This window comes from Pristis pectinata, chromosome 14 (assembly GCF_009764475.1).
Source record: "Pristis pectinata isolate sPriPec2 chromosome 14, sPriPec2.1.pri, whole genome shotgun sequence".
In the NCBI taxonomy this organism is placed as follows: Eukaryota; Metazoa; Chordata; class Chondrichthyes; order Rhinopristiformes; family Pristidae; genus Pristis; species Pristis pectinata.
This window is the reverse complement of record NC_067418.1, coordinates 18,719,235-18,736,279: the sequence shown is the minus strand read 5'-3', so window position 1 is coordinate 18,736,279 and position 17,045 is coordinate 18,719,235. Positions and strand designations below refer to the sequence as shown.

Below are 17,045 nucleotides of genomic sequence, written 5' to 3'. Positions count from 1 at the left end.
GAACTCGTTGCCGGACAGGAAGATGGAGTCCAAGCGCGGGGCTGGTAGGCTGGTTTCTCCCAGGGGGTAGGTCTGGAAGGTTCTGGAGTGGACTAGCCGTTTCCCCCGCAGGTCGACTAACAGGTTGTGGGCCCGAAGGAAATCGGCTCCTAGGAGTGGTCGGGCGACGGTGGCAAGGGTGAAGGTCCAGGTGAAACGGCTGCCGCCGAATTGTAACTGAAGTGTACGGGTACCGAAAGTCCGTATTGTTCTGCCGTTTGCGGCATTGAGTACTGGACCTTGTTGCCTGTTGCGAGTGTCACGGCCGGTCAGGGGCAAAATACTGACCTCTACTCCAGTATCGATGAGGAAAAGCCGCCCGGACTGCTTATCCCGAACGAATAGGAGGCTTTGTCGCTGGCCAGCCGCCATAGCTGTTACTGGCGGCTGGCGCTGGCGTTTTCCTGACTTGCAGGGTGGGCGGCATCGACGGGCCTCCGCGCCCCACCTCTGATGGTAGAAATACAGTTGGTTGCCATTGTCGTCGTCTGTGTTTCTGGGGTGTGGTTGTCCGGTTGCTGGGACTGGTTTAGGGGGGCGTTGGGCTCGCAGCCTGGCGATTTGGCTGACGGACAAACCGCGCTCGCGTTTGGCCTTCCACAGGACGTCCGCCCAGGCAGTCACCTCACGCGGGTTGCTGAAATCAGCGTTGGCCAACAGCAGGTGAATGTCATCGGGTAGTTGTTCGAGGAAGGCCTGCTTGAACATTAGGTAGGGCTTGTGTCCCTCTGTCAATGCCAGCATCTCATTCATTAGGGCGGATGGGGATCTGTCCCCCAGGCCATCGAGATGAAGCAGGCGGGTGGCGCGCTCACGACGGGAGAGGCCGAAGGTCCGAATCAGAAGGTCTTTGAAAGCCGGGTACTTATCCCCCTCCGGAGGAGACTGGATGAAGTCACTAACCTGGGCGGCTGTCTCCTGGTCCAGAGAGCTGACCACATGGTAGTACTTTGTGGAGTCGGAGGTGATCCGCCGAAGGTGGAATTGCGCTTCGGCCTGGTGAAACCAGACGCTGGGACGAAGCATTCAAAAGATGGGCAGCTTGAGTGCCACTGCGTTGGATGCTGCGTGGTTGTCCATTGTGTAGGTCCAAAATCCGTTTGGACCATCGGGGTCACCACTGTAGCGGTTGCTACCGCGGAATGAACACAAGATACTCGTCGTAGAGTTTCAGAACGGAACTGTTTTATTTTCCCTCCTTGCGCGGGCCTTTTAAGGGAGCCTGTTCCCGCCCACTCAAAATGGCAATGACGTATACGCCACGTCATCAAACCTTTCCCGCGCGTGGGTTCTCCCTGTCGCTCGGGGAAGACGAAGGCCCACCACCATCTTGGGCCTCGCCGCTTCAACGACGCGCGACCCAACCGCCGAGCCGGTTCGCTTGCTCGGACGGTGAGTCGCTACGGTAGGAACAAAGGAGGCCTTCATTAGCTTGCTAAAACAAAGCAGCATAAAAAAGAGAATACTATGCAAAGTGCATTTATTACTAGTCAAGCATATTAACACCATCTATCCAGCTATCTATTTTTCTTGAGGGAAAATTAGAATATCCTGCAAGAAATTTAACCAACAGATTTTGATACATTTCTTCATGTTCTTTTTTTTTAACAACAAGCTTACTGAATAGTCTTTTTTAAAAAGAAGAAACAAAACTGGCAGCTTTTCAATCATGTGTGTGCCAAATACTTCCTGCCATTTTGTACAAACTGAAATGAAACTGTAAAGGCTGAAACTGAACTGCTGGATGGTCTGCATCCCGAAGGGAAAGAAAGCGCAATGTTTCAGGCAGGAACCATCATCACTTTTGATTTTTAAGATTTTATTTTCTTTGGCTTTTTAGATTCATGCAGAAGTTCTCATTTTACTTAGGTCTCCAGTATTATCTAACACTTCAACTGTTGGTCAATCATACACAAAATAAAACATACAGAAACAATTTAGCTGGTTCCTAAATTACCTCCAATTTTGAAATGAAAACCATTTTACAAGTACTGCCAAGATTCTGTATTTAAAATTATGTAATTTTAAATGCTTTTCTGCTACTTCTCATTAAGAAATTCTGTTTAAAATTTTGGCAATATGTACTGCTTCATGTTGGATTGAATTAATTTTCCTTCCTCCTTTGAAAAACAACAGAGCTATTATTCGTATAACAAGGCACTCCTCCTAACTCCATCAGACTTGAAACTTAGCTTAATATTGCAACTCAGCCTCTTTGTAAATCACTAAAATATGTAACCAAGACTTCTGTGCTCTCTCTCATTCTCAGAGTGACATGTTATAACAGCTCATAATAAAATGAATAGTGCAGCATCTTAGCTGAATGCTATCTTGTTGAATGATCCTTCAGAAACATAAATTAGTTATCAGATACCCTACGTGATGTCAGCATAGAACTGCAATTTTTAAATGCAGCCTTAAAACCTGAATATGAAAGGAACTAGAAAGTAGTTACTTACACCCAATAAAAGCAAGTATTTCCTCGCAATTAGCTGACTCTGCAGAATTGTCAGAATGGTAAAAGCATGACGAGATTTCCGTTTTGTTCTCGTTTTTGAAATACCTCCTCCAGTTATCTTCCAGCTCATCCACTATTTCTCCACTTCAACCACTGCCCCCACTATTACTTCCTTACTATTTTCTCATTACACTAAAGTTAATTTTCATTTCCTATTTCTCTCTCCTTCCACCATTCTGCTCATTCATTCCCTTCTTATCCCCTTAATTGGCCCTTGTCTTTTATCCTAACTTAAACTATTATATGGAACTGAAGATTTTCTTAATATATTTCACATTTCTTACAAAGCAAATTACTTTAAATACTTATAAAATGAGTTAATTTACTTAATTTCATATATCAACTATTTCTCCATCATTTAGAAATTAACACATTCCATTCAATACTGAAAATCCTGTTCCTCAACCACATGTTGGGTTTTGTGCAATTAAGTTGATTTGTCGTGGGCTTGTAGGATAATTGCTCAGTAGGTTAGTGAAATCATCATTCATACAGAATGAGGAAGTCTGCAACTATTTTAGACACTGGATTGTGTCCATCTAAAACTGAATTAATTTCCTGTGATTGGTGGAGCTTCAGATTACATTGTGAATCAAGTAAAGTGCAATTTTCAATTTAGTTCCAAATTGAGCTTTTCTTCTCTATAATTCTATACTGCTTTATACTCTTGTGCTCAATTCTCTCTTTTATCCCCTTGTATAACATCCCAACAGCTGGAAATTGCCTTATCATCAATTAGAGGAAGACCATTATAGGAGCAGAATTAGGCTATTTGGCCCATTGAGTCTGCTCCGCCATTCAATCAAGAACCTATCAATTGCTGCCTTAAGTACACCCAATGATTTGGCCTCCACAGCCCTGTGTGGCAATGAATTCCACAGATTCATTACCTGAAGAAATTCCTCCTCATCTCAGTTTTAAAGAGACATCCCTTTATTCTGAGGCTGTGCCTTCAGATCCTAGATTCTTCAACTAATGGAAACATCCTCTCTGCATCCACTCTATCCAGGCCTTTCAGTATCTGGTAGGTTTTAATGAGATTTCCCAGCAGCCCCCCCCCCCCCCAACCTCATCTTTCCAAAGTCCATCTAGTACAGGCCCAGAGCCATCAAATGCTTTTCATATGTTAAACCTCTCATTCCTGGGATCATATTTGTGAACCTCCTCTGTGCCCTCTTCAGGACCAGCACATCTTTCCTTAGAATACGGGGCCCAAAATTGCTCACAATATTCCAAATGTGATCTGACCAACACCTTATAAAGCCTCAGCAATACATCCTTGCTTCTATGTTCTGGTCCTTTCAAAATGCCTTCTTTACTATTCACTCAGCCCTCAAGTTAACCTTAAGGGAATCCTGAACTAGTCCCTTTGCACTTCCAATTTCTGAATTCTCTCTCCCCATTTGGAAAACAGACTACACCTTTATTCTTCTGACCAAAGTGCATAACCCCACATTTTCCTATGCTGTATTCCATCTGCCACTTCTTTGCACGCTCTCCTGACCTGTCCAAGTCCTTTGGCAGACCCCCTGCCTCCAAGACACTACCTGTCCCTCCACCTATCTTGGGATCATCTGCAAACTTGGCCACAATGCCATTGGTTCCATCACCCAGATCATTAATGTATAAAGTGAAAAGTTGTGGTCCCAACACTGACCCCCGCAGAACTCCACTCGTCACTAGCAGTCATCCTGAAAAGGACCCCTTTATCCCCACTCTCTGATTTCTGCCAGTCAAACAATCTTCTATCCATGCTAGTACCTTGCCTCTAACACCATAGGCTCTTGTTTAACTTGAAGGTGAGAATGGAACCATGGAAAAGTTTCTAAAGTACCATTTCTGCTCATCTATGTACCTCAGAGGTTTAGCAGCTGTATTTTTTCAGTGCTGCTTCACTGTGTATTCGGTTTTGTATGTATGTTTACCTTTAGGAAAGTGATAACAGGATTTTTTGCGCAATATTTAAACACTTTGCAGATCTGGTAAAAGGTAACAACTCCCTCACACTTGTGAACCAAATGGCTAAGATGGGACGTCCTTTGCACAAACATGTACATGTAAGGCACATGAATCAAATTCTTTGTAAATGTAGCCAATTAAAAGTAGTTTCTTTTAGAAAATGGAAGAAATAAAACCATATGCTTCGAGTCCCAGGCCACTGCAAATTGGTGCTCAAAGTAGCTCTTTCTTACATTTGTTATTTGTACATGAAAACTTTACATGAACCATATTTTCATGCATATGATACCAAGAGATGACAAAAAACACTTAACTGATTTTTTTAAAATACATATCTGAACCAAAATAGTAGATGGGGTGAAAAGACTTACCTCATAACCAAACTGCAATTCATCTGATGTCAACATGATGATATCATCATCAATCGCTAGAACAGCTTCAGTTTCAATTTCATCATAAGGAAAAAATCTATTACTCAGTTTGTTTTCTTTAGTCCTTACAACTTTGAGGGGTACTCCAATCTTGGGCCATGCTGACTCTGGAAGAAACAAATTAAAATCATTACTTAAGTTTCTCATATAAATATAAAGCAAATTAGTCATCTCTATCTGTATATGGACATACAGTTTATAAGCAGCCCTCCTACCATTTTCTTTGTGTATCCAAAACAGTAACTTCATATCTAAATTAAAACCTTGGTGAATCTTGCTTTGATGTCCACAAGCACCAGTCGATGTAAATACAAATACTCTGAAGGGAATGCATTTCTTTAGGGTGGACTCAAGTGGCAACTACTGTTCAGTTACAGACTTCAAGTTCCAGGCTCATTTCCTGCAATGGCTTCTTGCCTGAGGATACTGTGTAAAACCTCTTTCAGAGATAGTTTTCCAATGACATGGGCAGTGCCTTAATGATCAAACACATATTGAATAAAGAAAAGCCAAAGGACCCCAGGCTGAAATATGTTCAATGACCAAATTTAATTTTTTCCACAATAGGAGTGTTTTTTATTTGCTTTGCACATAATTAATATTTTATCTCCATATGCCCTTCCACTCCAAAAAAGATTAATGTTCATAAACTATTAATCAAATTAAATACATTTTGTAAATTATAAAAATTATATATATATATATATACACAATCATGTAGATACATTGTGACCAACATCATTGCAATTCAATAAATTTTTTGCAACATATAATACAAACTTCATTAAACAACACAAAGGCTATAACATTAAACAACAGACTATAACATTAAATGCATAACAAAAACATTCTATGATGGTCTTAAAATAAAACTTTTTCCCTTAGATCCTTTATGTAGGATTCATCATGCTCAATAACAAACAGGTGTTGGAGTACACTAGCCATGGATTGCTCACTCAGCTGGAAGGATGCGTTTGGGACAGACCAGATGACCTACTTCAACATCAAGTCTTCTAGCTGAAGATGCATTTAGCGGTGTGTGTTCCAAGGATCACTGTGGGCGGTCCGAACCTTGGTTATCTGCTGTTAGGTAAGAAATGGTTCAAATACCAACAGATTTTCTTCACACCCTGCAAAAGGGAATTCCATCAAGAGACGAATGCCCGGTCCTTGCTGTAGCCTCCATAGTGAAATCCTTTCATTACGTAGTATTGAGTATAGGAGTTGGGATGTTATGGTGATGTTGTATAAGACATTGGTGAGGCCAAATTTGGAGTATTGTGTGCAGTTCTGGTCACCTAACTATAGGAAGGATATCAGTAAGATTGAAAGAGTGCAGAGAAGATTTACTAGAATGTTGAAGGGCCTTCAGGAGTTGAGTTACAGGGAAAGATTGAACAGGTAAGGACTTTATTCCTTGGAGCGTAGAAGAATGAGGGGAGATTTGATAGAGGCTTACAAAATTATGAGGGGTATAGACAGAGTAAATGCGAGTAGGCTCTTTCAACCTAGATTAGGAGAGATAAGTACAAGAGAACATGGCTTTAGGGTGAAAGGGGTAAGATTTAGGGGGAACATTAGGGGGAACTTCTTCACTCAGAGAGTGGTGGGAGTGTGGAACAGGCTGCCATCTGACGTGATAAATGCAGGCTCACTCTTAAGTTTTAAGAATAAATTGGATAGATACATGGACGGGAGAGGTCTGGAGGGTTATGAACTGGGTGCAGGTCAATGGGACTAGCAGAATAAAGTTTCGGCACAGACTAGAAAGGCCGAATGGCCTGTTTTCTGTGCTGTAGTGTTCTATGGTTCTATGTGCGTGATGTTGTAGTCCCTGTTTTTGAGCGTTATAAAAGGTATTCACCGTGAAGATCTACATCACCAGGCCACATCCTACCACCCGTTGGGTTGTTCCAACAACAAGATGTTTCGCTAAATGAGAGAGAGTTATATTTTGTGCTTCAAACACAATCCCGGTTGGGTTCTTTACCTGTGCCTATCTCTAAATATGGCAAATGGAATTCAGATTTCATGAACATTTTCTGCAGCTTGCATCTGAGTACCTCCTACAACCTGACTTTCTTTGGGTTTCAATGCTGCCACATTTCTTGTTACAACAGTCAAAATCTAGAACAGGAAGTGTGGAAAACCCAAATGACAATAGCTATAGTGGAGAAAGAAAGGACTGCAGATGCTGGACTATAGATGAAAGAACACCATGATGCTGGAGGAACTCAGCAGGTGAATAGCTATAGTGAATGATTTTATCCATCTCCTGGGCACTATCAGAGTCATCATACTTACACTGACAAAGTGCAATTACACTGGAACCCAAGGATTGCAGCTTGATAGGGTTAAAAATCTAACCAGGAGCACTGTCCATTCAGGTGTGCAGCACCAATAACTATGCAAAAATATCTTTATTCCTGGTCTGCTACTAAATTCCTGGCAGATTGTTTCGACACAGAACATACAACATCAAAACAAAAATTCACATTTCACTAAAACATCACATACTTTTAATTGACTGTCTGGTCAATAAACTGTTTTAAAAACACGTTATCCCCATAAGTATTTGTAGTTTCTCACTGGCCATGATATAACAGATATTTCCATTCCTCTCTGCTAGGTTCACTCAATGACCTCAGAAACCATTGTTCTATTTCCTCTTTCTGTACAGAAACTGACAATTTCTACCTGTCATTTTGGCCAGTTTTTCTTTGTTTTTTTACATATAGTCTGGCCGCTGGGCATGCCCTAGTCCCTCCAGTTGCAACACATGAAACAGACAAAGAAACTTAATCTGATCTCAACTGCCACATTTAGTCATCTGATCTCACCCTATGAGAGATATTCCCTAGTTCTACCCATTCATTCCCCACCTTCTCTGTTATTTAATACCAACTTGTTTTCTCTCTATCCCAGTTCTGACAAAGGATCCTGGAATTGAAATGTTAACTGTTTCTCTTTCCAGAGATGCTGTCTGACTCGAGTGTTTCTAGCATTTTTGTTTTTATTTTCGATTTCTAGCATCTGTAGTTTTTTTCTGATTTTCACAAACAATTTTGTTGGGAGGTGCTTTAATAATCCATAGAAAAATACACTACTTTTCATTGCATGGATCTGCACAAATTAAGATAAGATCTTTATTAGTCACATGTACATCGAAACACACACAGTAAAATACATCTTTTGCGTAGTAATTTTGGGGGGCAGCCCGCAAGTGTCGCCACACTTCCGGCGCCAACATAGCATGCCCATAACTTCCTAACCCATACACGGGGGGAACGTACAAACTCCTTACAGACAGTGGCCGGATTTGAACCCGGGCGCTGGCGCTGTAAAGCATTGTGCTAACCACTATGCTACCGTGCCGTAATTAAGAGGGTGCTCCATTTTACTACGACCAGTGTTAATTTAGCTTCTCTCTAAATGATTCAATGAGATTGCTACTAAAACCTTTTTGCACTTATAAAACTTCCCAAGATTCTAACTAGTAAAAATGGCAATAAACCAATTGAACTGGTGATCAAAAATTAAGTTATAAATTATGAACAGAGCCTTAAGAGAGAATGGAGAAGAGGGTTACTTTTCCCCAGAGATGGAACCACTGAGAGGGAAATTCCAGAGTTTGGGATATAAATGGTTCAAGCCTCAAATGAGGCAAAAGGAATGGAAGATTCTAAAGAGTCTTAGAGGTTAGAGATACAGTTCTTGGAGTGCTGAAGAACTTAAGTTTAGAGATAGGGAGGGGCAAGACAACTGACAGAAATGAGCAATTTCACACCATGAAGAATTTGATACATTCAATATTAAAGACGACACTGTAGCGGCTGCTACCGTGATGTGAAAGCAAGACACTAGTCGGTGGGCTGCAGAACAAATACTGATTTATTTTCCCGCCTTGCGCGGGCCTTTTAAGAGGAACGGTTCCCGCCCACCGAAAACGGAAATGACGTATGCGCTACGTCATCAATCTTTTCCCGCGTGCGGGTTCTCCCCATCGCTCAGGGAAGACGAAGGCCCAACTCCATCTTGGGCCTCGCCACTCCAACAACTCGCGACCCAACCGCCGAGCCAGTTCGCTTGCTCGGACGGTGAGTCGCTACAACACACTGGAGCCCATGTTGAAAATCATCATCTTACCTGCTCTGTCAAATACTATCATCTATATATATTGTTTGCAATGAAAGGATTTCTGTTCTCATGTAGAGTTCTTGCTTCACAATGTTATAGATAATTGTTGAAAAATTATAAAATATTTCTTTAAATATTTGCCATTGCTCAGCCTTCCTTCACGAATTACAATTCAAGTTCTCAATTACTATATAGCACTCCCTCCACATCTATGCAGTTGAATTTAGGTTCAAGGCCTTTATTTCATTCTACGTTTCGTACTGTAAAACTGAATGTGAAATTCTGTTGTGATTGGTTCTCCCCAGAGTAATCTTTACTAGGAAATCACAAATTAATCCAAGGAAACTGTCCTCAAAACATTCAGAGAATTCATCCTCAAAAATACATTTGCTAATTTGATTCATCCAATCTCTATTAAGATTATTTTAATACTAATGTGATTAATCCAATCTCTGTTAAGATTAATATCTTAATAAGCACAGCTCCAATACCATCTTCAATTTTGCCAATGACAAAATTACTGTTGTTGGACGAAACACAGGTAGCAATGAGTCAGCTTACCCGACTGAGATAAGACACCTGGTTAAGTGGTGCCGCAACAACCTCTCACTCAACGTCAACAAAACTAAAGAGCTGTTTATTGACTTCAGGAAGGGGAAGGAGGGCAAACACGTGCCAGTCTATATTGGGGGACTGGCAGTGGAGAGTCAGCAGCTTTAAATTTCTGGACACTAACATATCAGATGACCTATCCTGGGCCCAGCACATAAATACAATCATAAGGAAAGTGCGTCAGCGTCTTTACTTTCTTAGGAAGTTAAAGAGGTTCAGCTTGTCACCGAACACTCTAACAAACTTCTGTAGATATACTATTGAAAGTATCCTGACTGGTTGCATCATGGTCTGGTACAGCAATTTAAATGCGCAGGAACACAAGAAGCTGCAGAGAATAGTGGACTCTGCCCAATACATCACAGGCACATCCGTCCCCACCATCGGGAGTATCTACAGGAGGTGCTAGCTACCTCAAGAAGGCAACATTGAAGATTCCCATCATCTGGGCCATGCCATCTTCTCACAGCTACCAGTGGGCAAGAGGTACAGAAGCCTGAAGTCCCACATCACCAGGTTCAGGAACAGCTACTTCCCTTCAACCATTTGGTTCTTGAGCCAATTGGCAAAACCCTAATCACTGCAGTTTAGCAACACGGTGACCATATCACTTTGCACTAAAATGGACTTGGTTTTATTTTGTTCTAATTGTGTTCTTGTAAAATTTGTGTATAACTTAAGTTTAATTTATGATTTTCTTGTGAATGCTGTTTATTTGATGCTATGTGCCTGTGATACAACTACAAGTTTTACATTGCACCTGTGTATACATGTACTTGAGCATATGACAATAAACTCGATTTTGACTCGACTTTTGACTATATTTTTCTTAGAGGGCTAATACATTAATGATTTCTTTCCCTTGTTATTCTTTTTTCTCCACCTAACCTGATTCTGCTTCCTATTCCCCAAAGGTAGGACAATATCTCAATAGTGCACTGTTAATATCCTTTATTATTAGTGCTAACCAATTTCATTTCCAATTCCAATTTTGTCTCTTCTTCCAAAATGTCATACCTTGGAACCTAATAGCTATTAAATTATTTCCATTTATCACTATCAAGATGGATGAATAGTTAGATTAAAGAATTTTGACACCAAATCAGAAACAAGAAAGCTCTCATCTTTGTAACTTTTTAAGCAAGAAAGCAAAATAAAGCAGTGGTCACACTGGGGGTCGATAACCCCAAGAGGCAAAATATGTGCATATAAAGTCCATGGAATTTAAATTACTCTGAGGGAATCGAGTAGTTTTTACAGGGCCTGCTAAATGGTTCTGTGGTGATTTGGCTGACTGCACTTAAAAACTCAGTTATACCTCATTCAATAAGGATTAACATTTACGAGACTTCAAGTCAAACAGCAATTCCATGCTGATTATACTAGCAAAGAATGCAAATACAGAAGCGGGGCGTCATCAACGACTCCTTGTTTAACTGTCAATGTGTTAACATACCAGAATAGGTAGCCCATAAGGCCCTTCAAGCCTGCTCTGCCATTCATTAAATTATGGTTGATCTACTTAACGCCATTTCCGCCTCTATTTCCTTAAGGCCTAGAAATCTAGCGACCTGTATTTTGAATGAACATTACGACTGAACATCCACAAGCATCGGGAGTAGAGAATTTCCAACAATTCACCACCTCGAGTGAAGAAAATTCTCACTGTCCTAAACAGCCTATCCCTTAATCTCAAACCATGCCCTCTGGTCCTGGACTCCTGTGGAAGGGAAATAACCTCCCTGCAACTTGCCTGTCAAGTGCTTCAAGAATTTTGCAAGTTACAATTTCTACCCTCATTCTTCTAAATTCTAGAGGGTACAGTTCCGGTCTGTTCAATTATTTATCATTGGGCACATCCACCATCTCTGGAAGCACTCCAGTGAATCTTTGCTGCACACCCTCTAAGGTAAGTATACCCTTAAGTAAGGAGACGATACTTCAAGTGTGGCCTCACCAAGGCTTTGTACAATTGAAATAAGACTTACTAACCTATTTGCCCTAACTGCCTGCTGTACCTGCAAGTTGGCCTTCAGTGACTCATGTACAAGCAAACCTAAATCCAGAACAACAACACTGCCCAATCTTTCAGCTTTAACAAATTCTCTGCTTTTCTGTTATGTCCACCAAAGTGGATGGCCTCATATGTTGCCACATTATATTCATCTGTCACGTTTTTGCTCACTCATTCAGCTTGTTCCGTATCACCTTGAAGTCTTTTTACATCATCTTCCATAGTCACAATCCCACCTAGTTTAGTATCATCAGCAAACTTGGAAATATGACATTTAATCCCCTTAATCAAATCATTCATATAGAATATATGTGGTCAAACACCAATTCCTGCATTATCCCACTGCACAGGTTGCCAACCTGAGAAGGATCTGTTTATTCCCACTTTTTACTTCCCATCTAATATCAATCCTGAATCCATATCAACACATTACCACCAATTCTATGTACTTTAACCTAGTTAACCAATTTCCTGTGCAAGACCTTATCAAAAGCTTTCTGGAAATCCGAACACACCACATGCATTAGAGTGCCGCCCATTCTACTAGTCACATTCCAAAGTTGTTGTTGGTTTCACAGCATATTGATATGGACCAAACCATATTTTGCCATTTGCTCAGACAAAACTACTTTTAAGGCCACAACATCTAACATTGGTTAAGGACAAATAGGACAATATAATAATTTGCTCTTTTAGGTTACAATTATGGCTTTGAAGTGTTATTGCACTCTGAGATTAGTCATTCCAATTTTTAAAAGAATAACCACAAATTTAAGTGCAATTTAGTGTTGTGAAGAAATGCATTTTAGGTGAACCATTTTAATAACATCAGCAAGTCTGTCATTGCATTGCTCATTGCAAATCAGGGGAAGTGTTTTTAATAACTGAAATTATACAATAGGCTGAAAGCCAGATATTAATCGATGTTGTGAAAGCACTGGGTAAAAAATTGGAAGTCAAATCCCTGAATCTGTGCAAAAACCTGCAGTTCCTGTGATGTGATCCAGCATTCAGCTCTCTTGAGATTTTCTGTATATTGCAAATGAATGATTTTTTAAAATCATTAATGCCTCCTTAAAATGATGCTTTTGACAAAATGATGTCTGCTGAAAGCAGACCCAAAGATGACATTCAGTAACCAGCTTTTGAAGTCTGGTTTGAGACAAGGAGGAGAGGATTGAGACATTGCTGGAAAATGATGAACAAAGCTGAAGGAGACGATCCAGAAACGAGGAAGTAGGTCAACAACTTGGCAGAAAACTGGGATTCTAAAGACCTCAGTGCTAGATATTAAAAATCTTTTAATCTAAAATGTCAGCCATCTACACTGAAGGATCAAAAGAATAAATACAGAATATTATTTTAAAAACAAGAGGCAGATGACCACATCATCTATGCAGTGATTAGACTAATAAAAATAAGTGCCCACTGAAGTCCCTGCATCATAAAATATTAAAACCAATCAAAGAAATGTCAAAACAATGAATGGTTTCAATAACCAATATTTGAGAGGTTGGGTAAACAAATTAATTTTAAGTATGTGAAAAGTATTAAGAGAAAAATAATGTAAAGAGTCACCTGATATCTGATAGGAAGCCACCGTCCAAAATGCATGCTTGCCTTGGCTTTTCTTCACCACAACCTTAAACCACCCACCTGTGTCTTTTCCAGCCTGGAGAATTTCTGCATGTAAACTTTACCATTTCCTTTCTCTCAACCATATGCTGCTCCTCAACAATATCATCTTAAAATACATCAGATTCCACACGTATGCTGACAATATTCAGCTGCTCTCTCATCATCATCCCATCTCCCCAATATCTGCAATTTGTCACACTACTTGCTTGATGCCCAATATCGCATGAGTAAAACTTGTCTCTAGCTAAATAATGGAAGGTGTAAAGTTGCTGTACTTGGTTTTTACCACAAACCAAGATACACCGTTGAGCAACTTGGTGTGGTGTTTCATCCCAAACTTACCTTGCAATCATATATCTGCTCCATCACCAAGCCAAGTGACTTCCTCGTCCATAACATTACTTGAATCCTGACTCAGTTCACCGTGTGAAAGCTTTATTTGTAGCTCTGATCGCTCTAGGCCCAACTCCAATGCTCTCCAGGTCAGATTCCCATCTTTCATCCAACATGACAGTACTTAAACAAAACTTTGATGATCATACCTTAAAATCTGCCCCCTCACTCCGATGCCGTAAATTATCCATCAACTCTTTTTTTGACTAATATCACAATCTTTAAATCCTCATTTTTGTTTTTCTTTAAATCTTTTCATGGTTTTGTCTCTCTGTTTCTCTGTCATTTAACACAATTCTTCAACCAATTGAGATTGCTGCAGTCTTGCAATTCTGTCCTGTGAGCATGCCCATACATAATCATTGCAGCTCTGGTGGATGTGCTTTCTACTGCCTTAATCCTAATCTCCAAAATGCCCTCCCTAAACCTCTCATCTCAACTGATGTTTTCAAGGTGCCCTAGAGAGCTACTTTTGACTAAACTTTTGATACATTCTTCCATGGCTCAGAGTTGAAAACTATTTTATTTACAATGTACCCAAGAACTTTTGTGACATTTTGCCAATTAAAGATGTTACAGGAATGAAAGTTGCCTGGAATAAACAAAGATCGTTCCAGATAAACATCTGGCCAATAGATTATCACTATATAAAAGGGAATTTCAGCAGGGTTGAAAAGCTCCAATTTTAGGCACAAACAACTTGTGCAATTTTCCAACATTCTAATCTACAGAGAGTGGAGGGTGTGGCCAGGTAGACTAGGATAAAGTAGTAGAATTTACTTAAAATATGGATAGGAAGTGGGAAGGTTGGACTCACCCACTACCTATAAGACTAATGCTGTAGCTGATTTTGAAACAAGATGTAGAAACTGAAAAGAGTTGGTGCCAATCCACTTCACAATCATTTTCTAAAGATTAATTATCTATAATTATTATTTGGTAGCAAAACATCAAGATGTGAATGTTCATTCACACAACTAGAAAAAATGGATTGTCAATTTTATTTTAAAAATCCCAAGCAGCTTATTGCAACAGTGCAAGAAAAGCAGCCATTTCCATACAGTGGATTACAATTTTTAAACATATCAGAAATGGAGAATAATCTAATTTGCAAAAGGCATCATGTTCTTATGCATTGATTACTTTAGATGTTGAAGGAGCAATTTCTCAGATAATGTTCATATTTACCTGTATTATACTTCAGATACACTACCATACCAAGCCATCTTTATATCACAGCATTTTAAACAGAGTTCTACTCTACTGAAATAAAATGGGCAGGCACGGTAGTGTAGTGGTTAGCGTAATGCTATTACAGCGCCAGCGACCCGGGTTCAATTCTGGCCACTGTCTGTAAGGAGTTTGTACGTTCTCCCCGTGTCTGTGTGGGTTTCCTCCAGGTGTTCCGGTTTCCTCCCACATTCCAAAGATGTACGTGTTAGGAAGTTGTGGGCATGCTATGTTGGCACCGGAAGTGTGGTGACACTTGCGGGCTGCCTGCAGAACATTCTACGCAAAAGTTGTATTTCACTGTGCGTTTTGGCGTACATGTGACTAATAAAGATATCTTATCTTTAAAATTTAATAGTATGACCACATTAAAGAGATGATTTCTATATCATTAACTCTCCACGTCAGTGTGTGCAGAGGAACTGTAGCCAGTATACACAAATGTTTTATACTTAGAAGTGAAGAAATCCAAGCCATCTTTCAGAAAGTTACTTGAAATAAAATGAAGGTGCCTTAAAGCATGCATATGCTGAGCTCTGCTATTACTTCCATGGTTTGTACGAAGTAGCTGGCAGTAAAACCATAACAACCTTTCCAAACCACTATCAGCCATGGAATGACCAACAACAAAAAAGACACCCACTGGGTGAAACAAATTATATGATTTCAAGATATGTAAAGTGTTCTGAACTGAATATTCATAACAATATTTGCAGTAAGTGATACAAATGAGATTTCACATTAGAACAAAACCATGACATCTGAGAGCATGGTGAACACTGAAACTTTATGGCAATAATAATGTGCATTTCTTAAGGCTATCCTACAACTGTCAGCATGACTTGGATGAGACTTGTTGAAACATCCAAACCTCAAACCAACACTAAATATATTAAAATTGTTTAATAAACTTAAGGTGGCCTGAGGGACAAACCACAATTCACTATCTTTATAAATCAGTCATTTGTCAATTTTTGGGTTAATAGAAAAATTATGCATTATGCTTATCTAATAAAGATTAAATTAACTATGCACAAGCACATTTCAAATTATAGAAAGAAATATTATGGAATTTATACCTGTATTCAATTTAGATAAGAGTCAATAAAAAGCTTTCAAGAGGAATCCTCAGACCACATTCATGTGCATCATACTGTATATCAGTATGGAATATTTCTCAAGACGCTATTGCCACCACTTCAATCAATCATTCCCTTGTTTTAAGGCTATTGAGTGTTAATTCTGGTTGTCAAATGACAAAGGAAAACTTGTTAACCTATAACTTATTATTGGTTGGAATTTAAATTTCATTGCAATCACAAAGGATTTCAAGGCACTTGATTTAACAAGTGATCAGATGAGGCTATGCTCTTTCAGATGGATGAAAACAATCCTAAAACACCCAAAGAGCCACAGTGAAGCTTCACTAGTGACTTGGCAAATATTTACCAATTGCAAAATCCTAACAAAAATAAGGTATTAGAGAGATCCATAAAATGGAAATTTGATTCACTCAGTAGCTACTGATGTATTGGCAAATAGTGAACTAAGAATGATAGATTTTTCAGAGCTGAGTCACTAGTAAAATATGAAAATTTAAAATTGTATGATGTAAAAATTGTAATAATCTTCCATCATTGAAGATCACTGAAATTAATTTTTTTGCTCTTCTCAGTTCCACCCTCAATATATAAGAAACACTGAAGATAAAAGGGACTGCATATGCTGGAAGCTGGAATAGAAAACAGATCAGGGTCTCGGTTATTAGCAGGGTCTTGGTCCGAAATGTCAACTTACACCTTTTGCCTCCACAGATGCTGCTTGACCTGCTGAGTTCTTCCAGTGGGCTGATTTTTATATATAAAAAAACAATTGTTGCAAACCACCTCTAAGTAAATCACCCCTAATTTCACAGACATTCCATGAATTTTTGTAAACAGCAATAGTGGATATAATTGAATACAAATGGGCTTGTTTTGCTGCGACCTGCAAATAACTGTTTCATATTAGTTAGACTTTCACTTGCACATGTAGGTTTTTGCACAGCAAGTTTGTCATTTAGACATCCAGAGAG

The 17,045-nt window shown here is 39.6% G+C and overlaps 1 protein-coding gene across 2 annotated transcripts in view; it reads right to left on the bottom strand.

The window, feature by feature from the left end:
- Positions 1–17,045, bottom strand: part of ext2 (exostosin glycosyltransferase 2) — a 132,641-nt gene that overhangs the window by 29,538 nt on the left and 86,058 nt on the right. For both annotated transcript variants that reach the window (XM_052029349.1, XM_052029350.1), the window contains one exon: positions 4,888–5,054. In XM_052029349.1, coding sequence (XP_051885309.1) covers positions 4,888–5,054 — 167 coding nt within the window. The remainder of the gene's footprint in view (positions 1–4,887; positions 5,055–17,045) is intronic.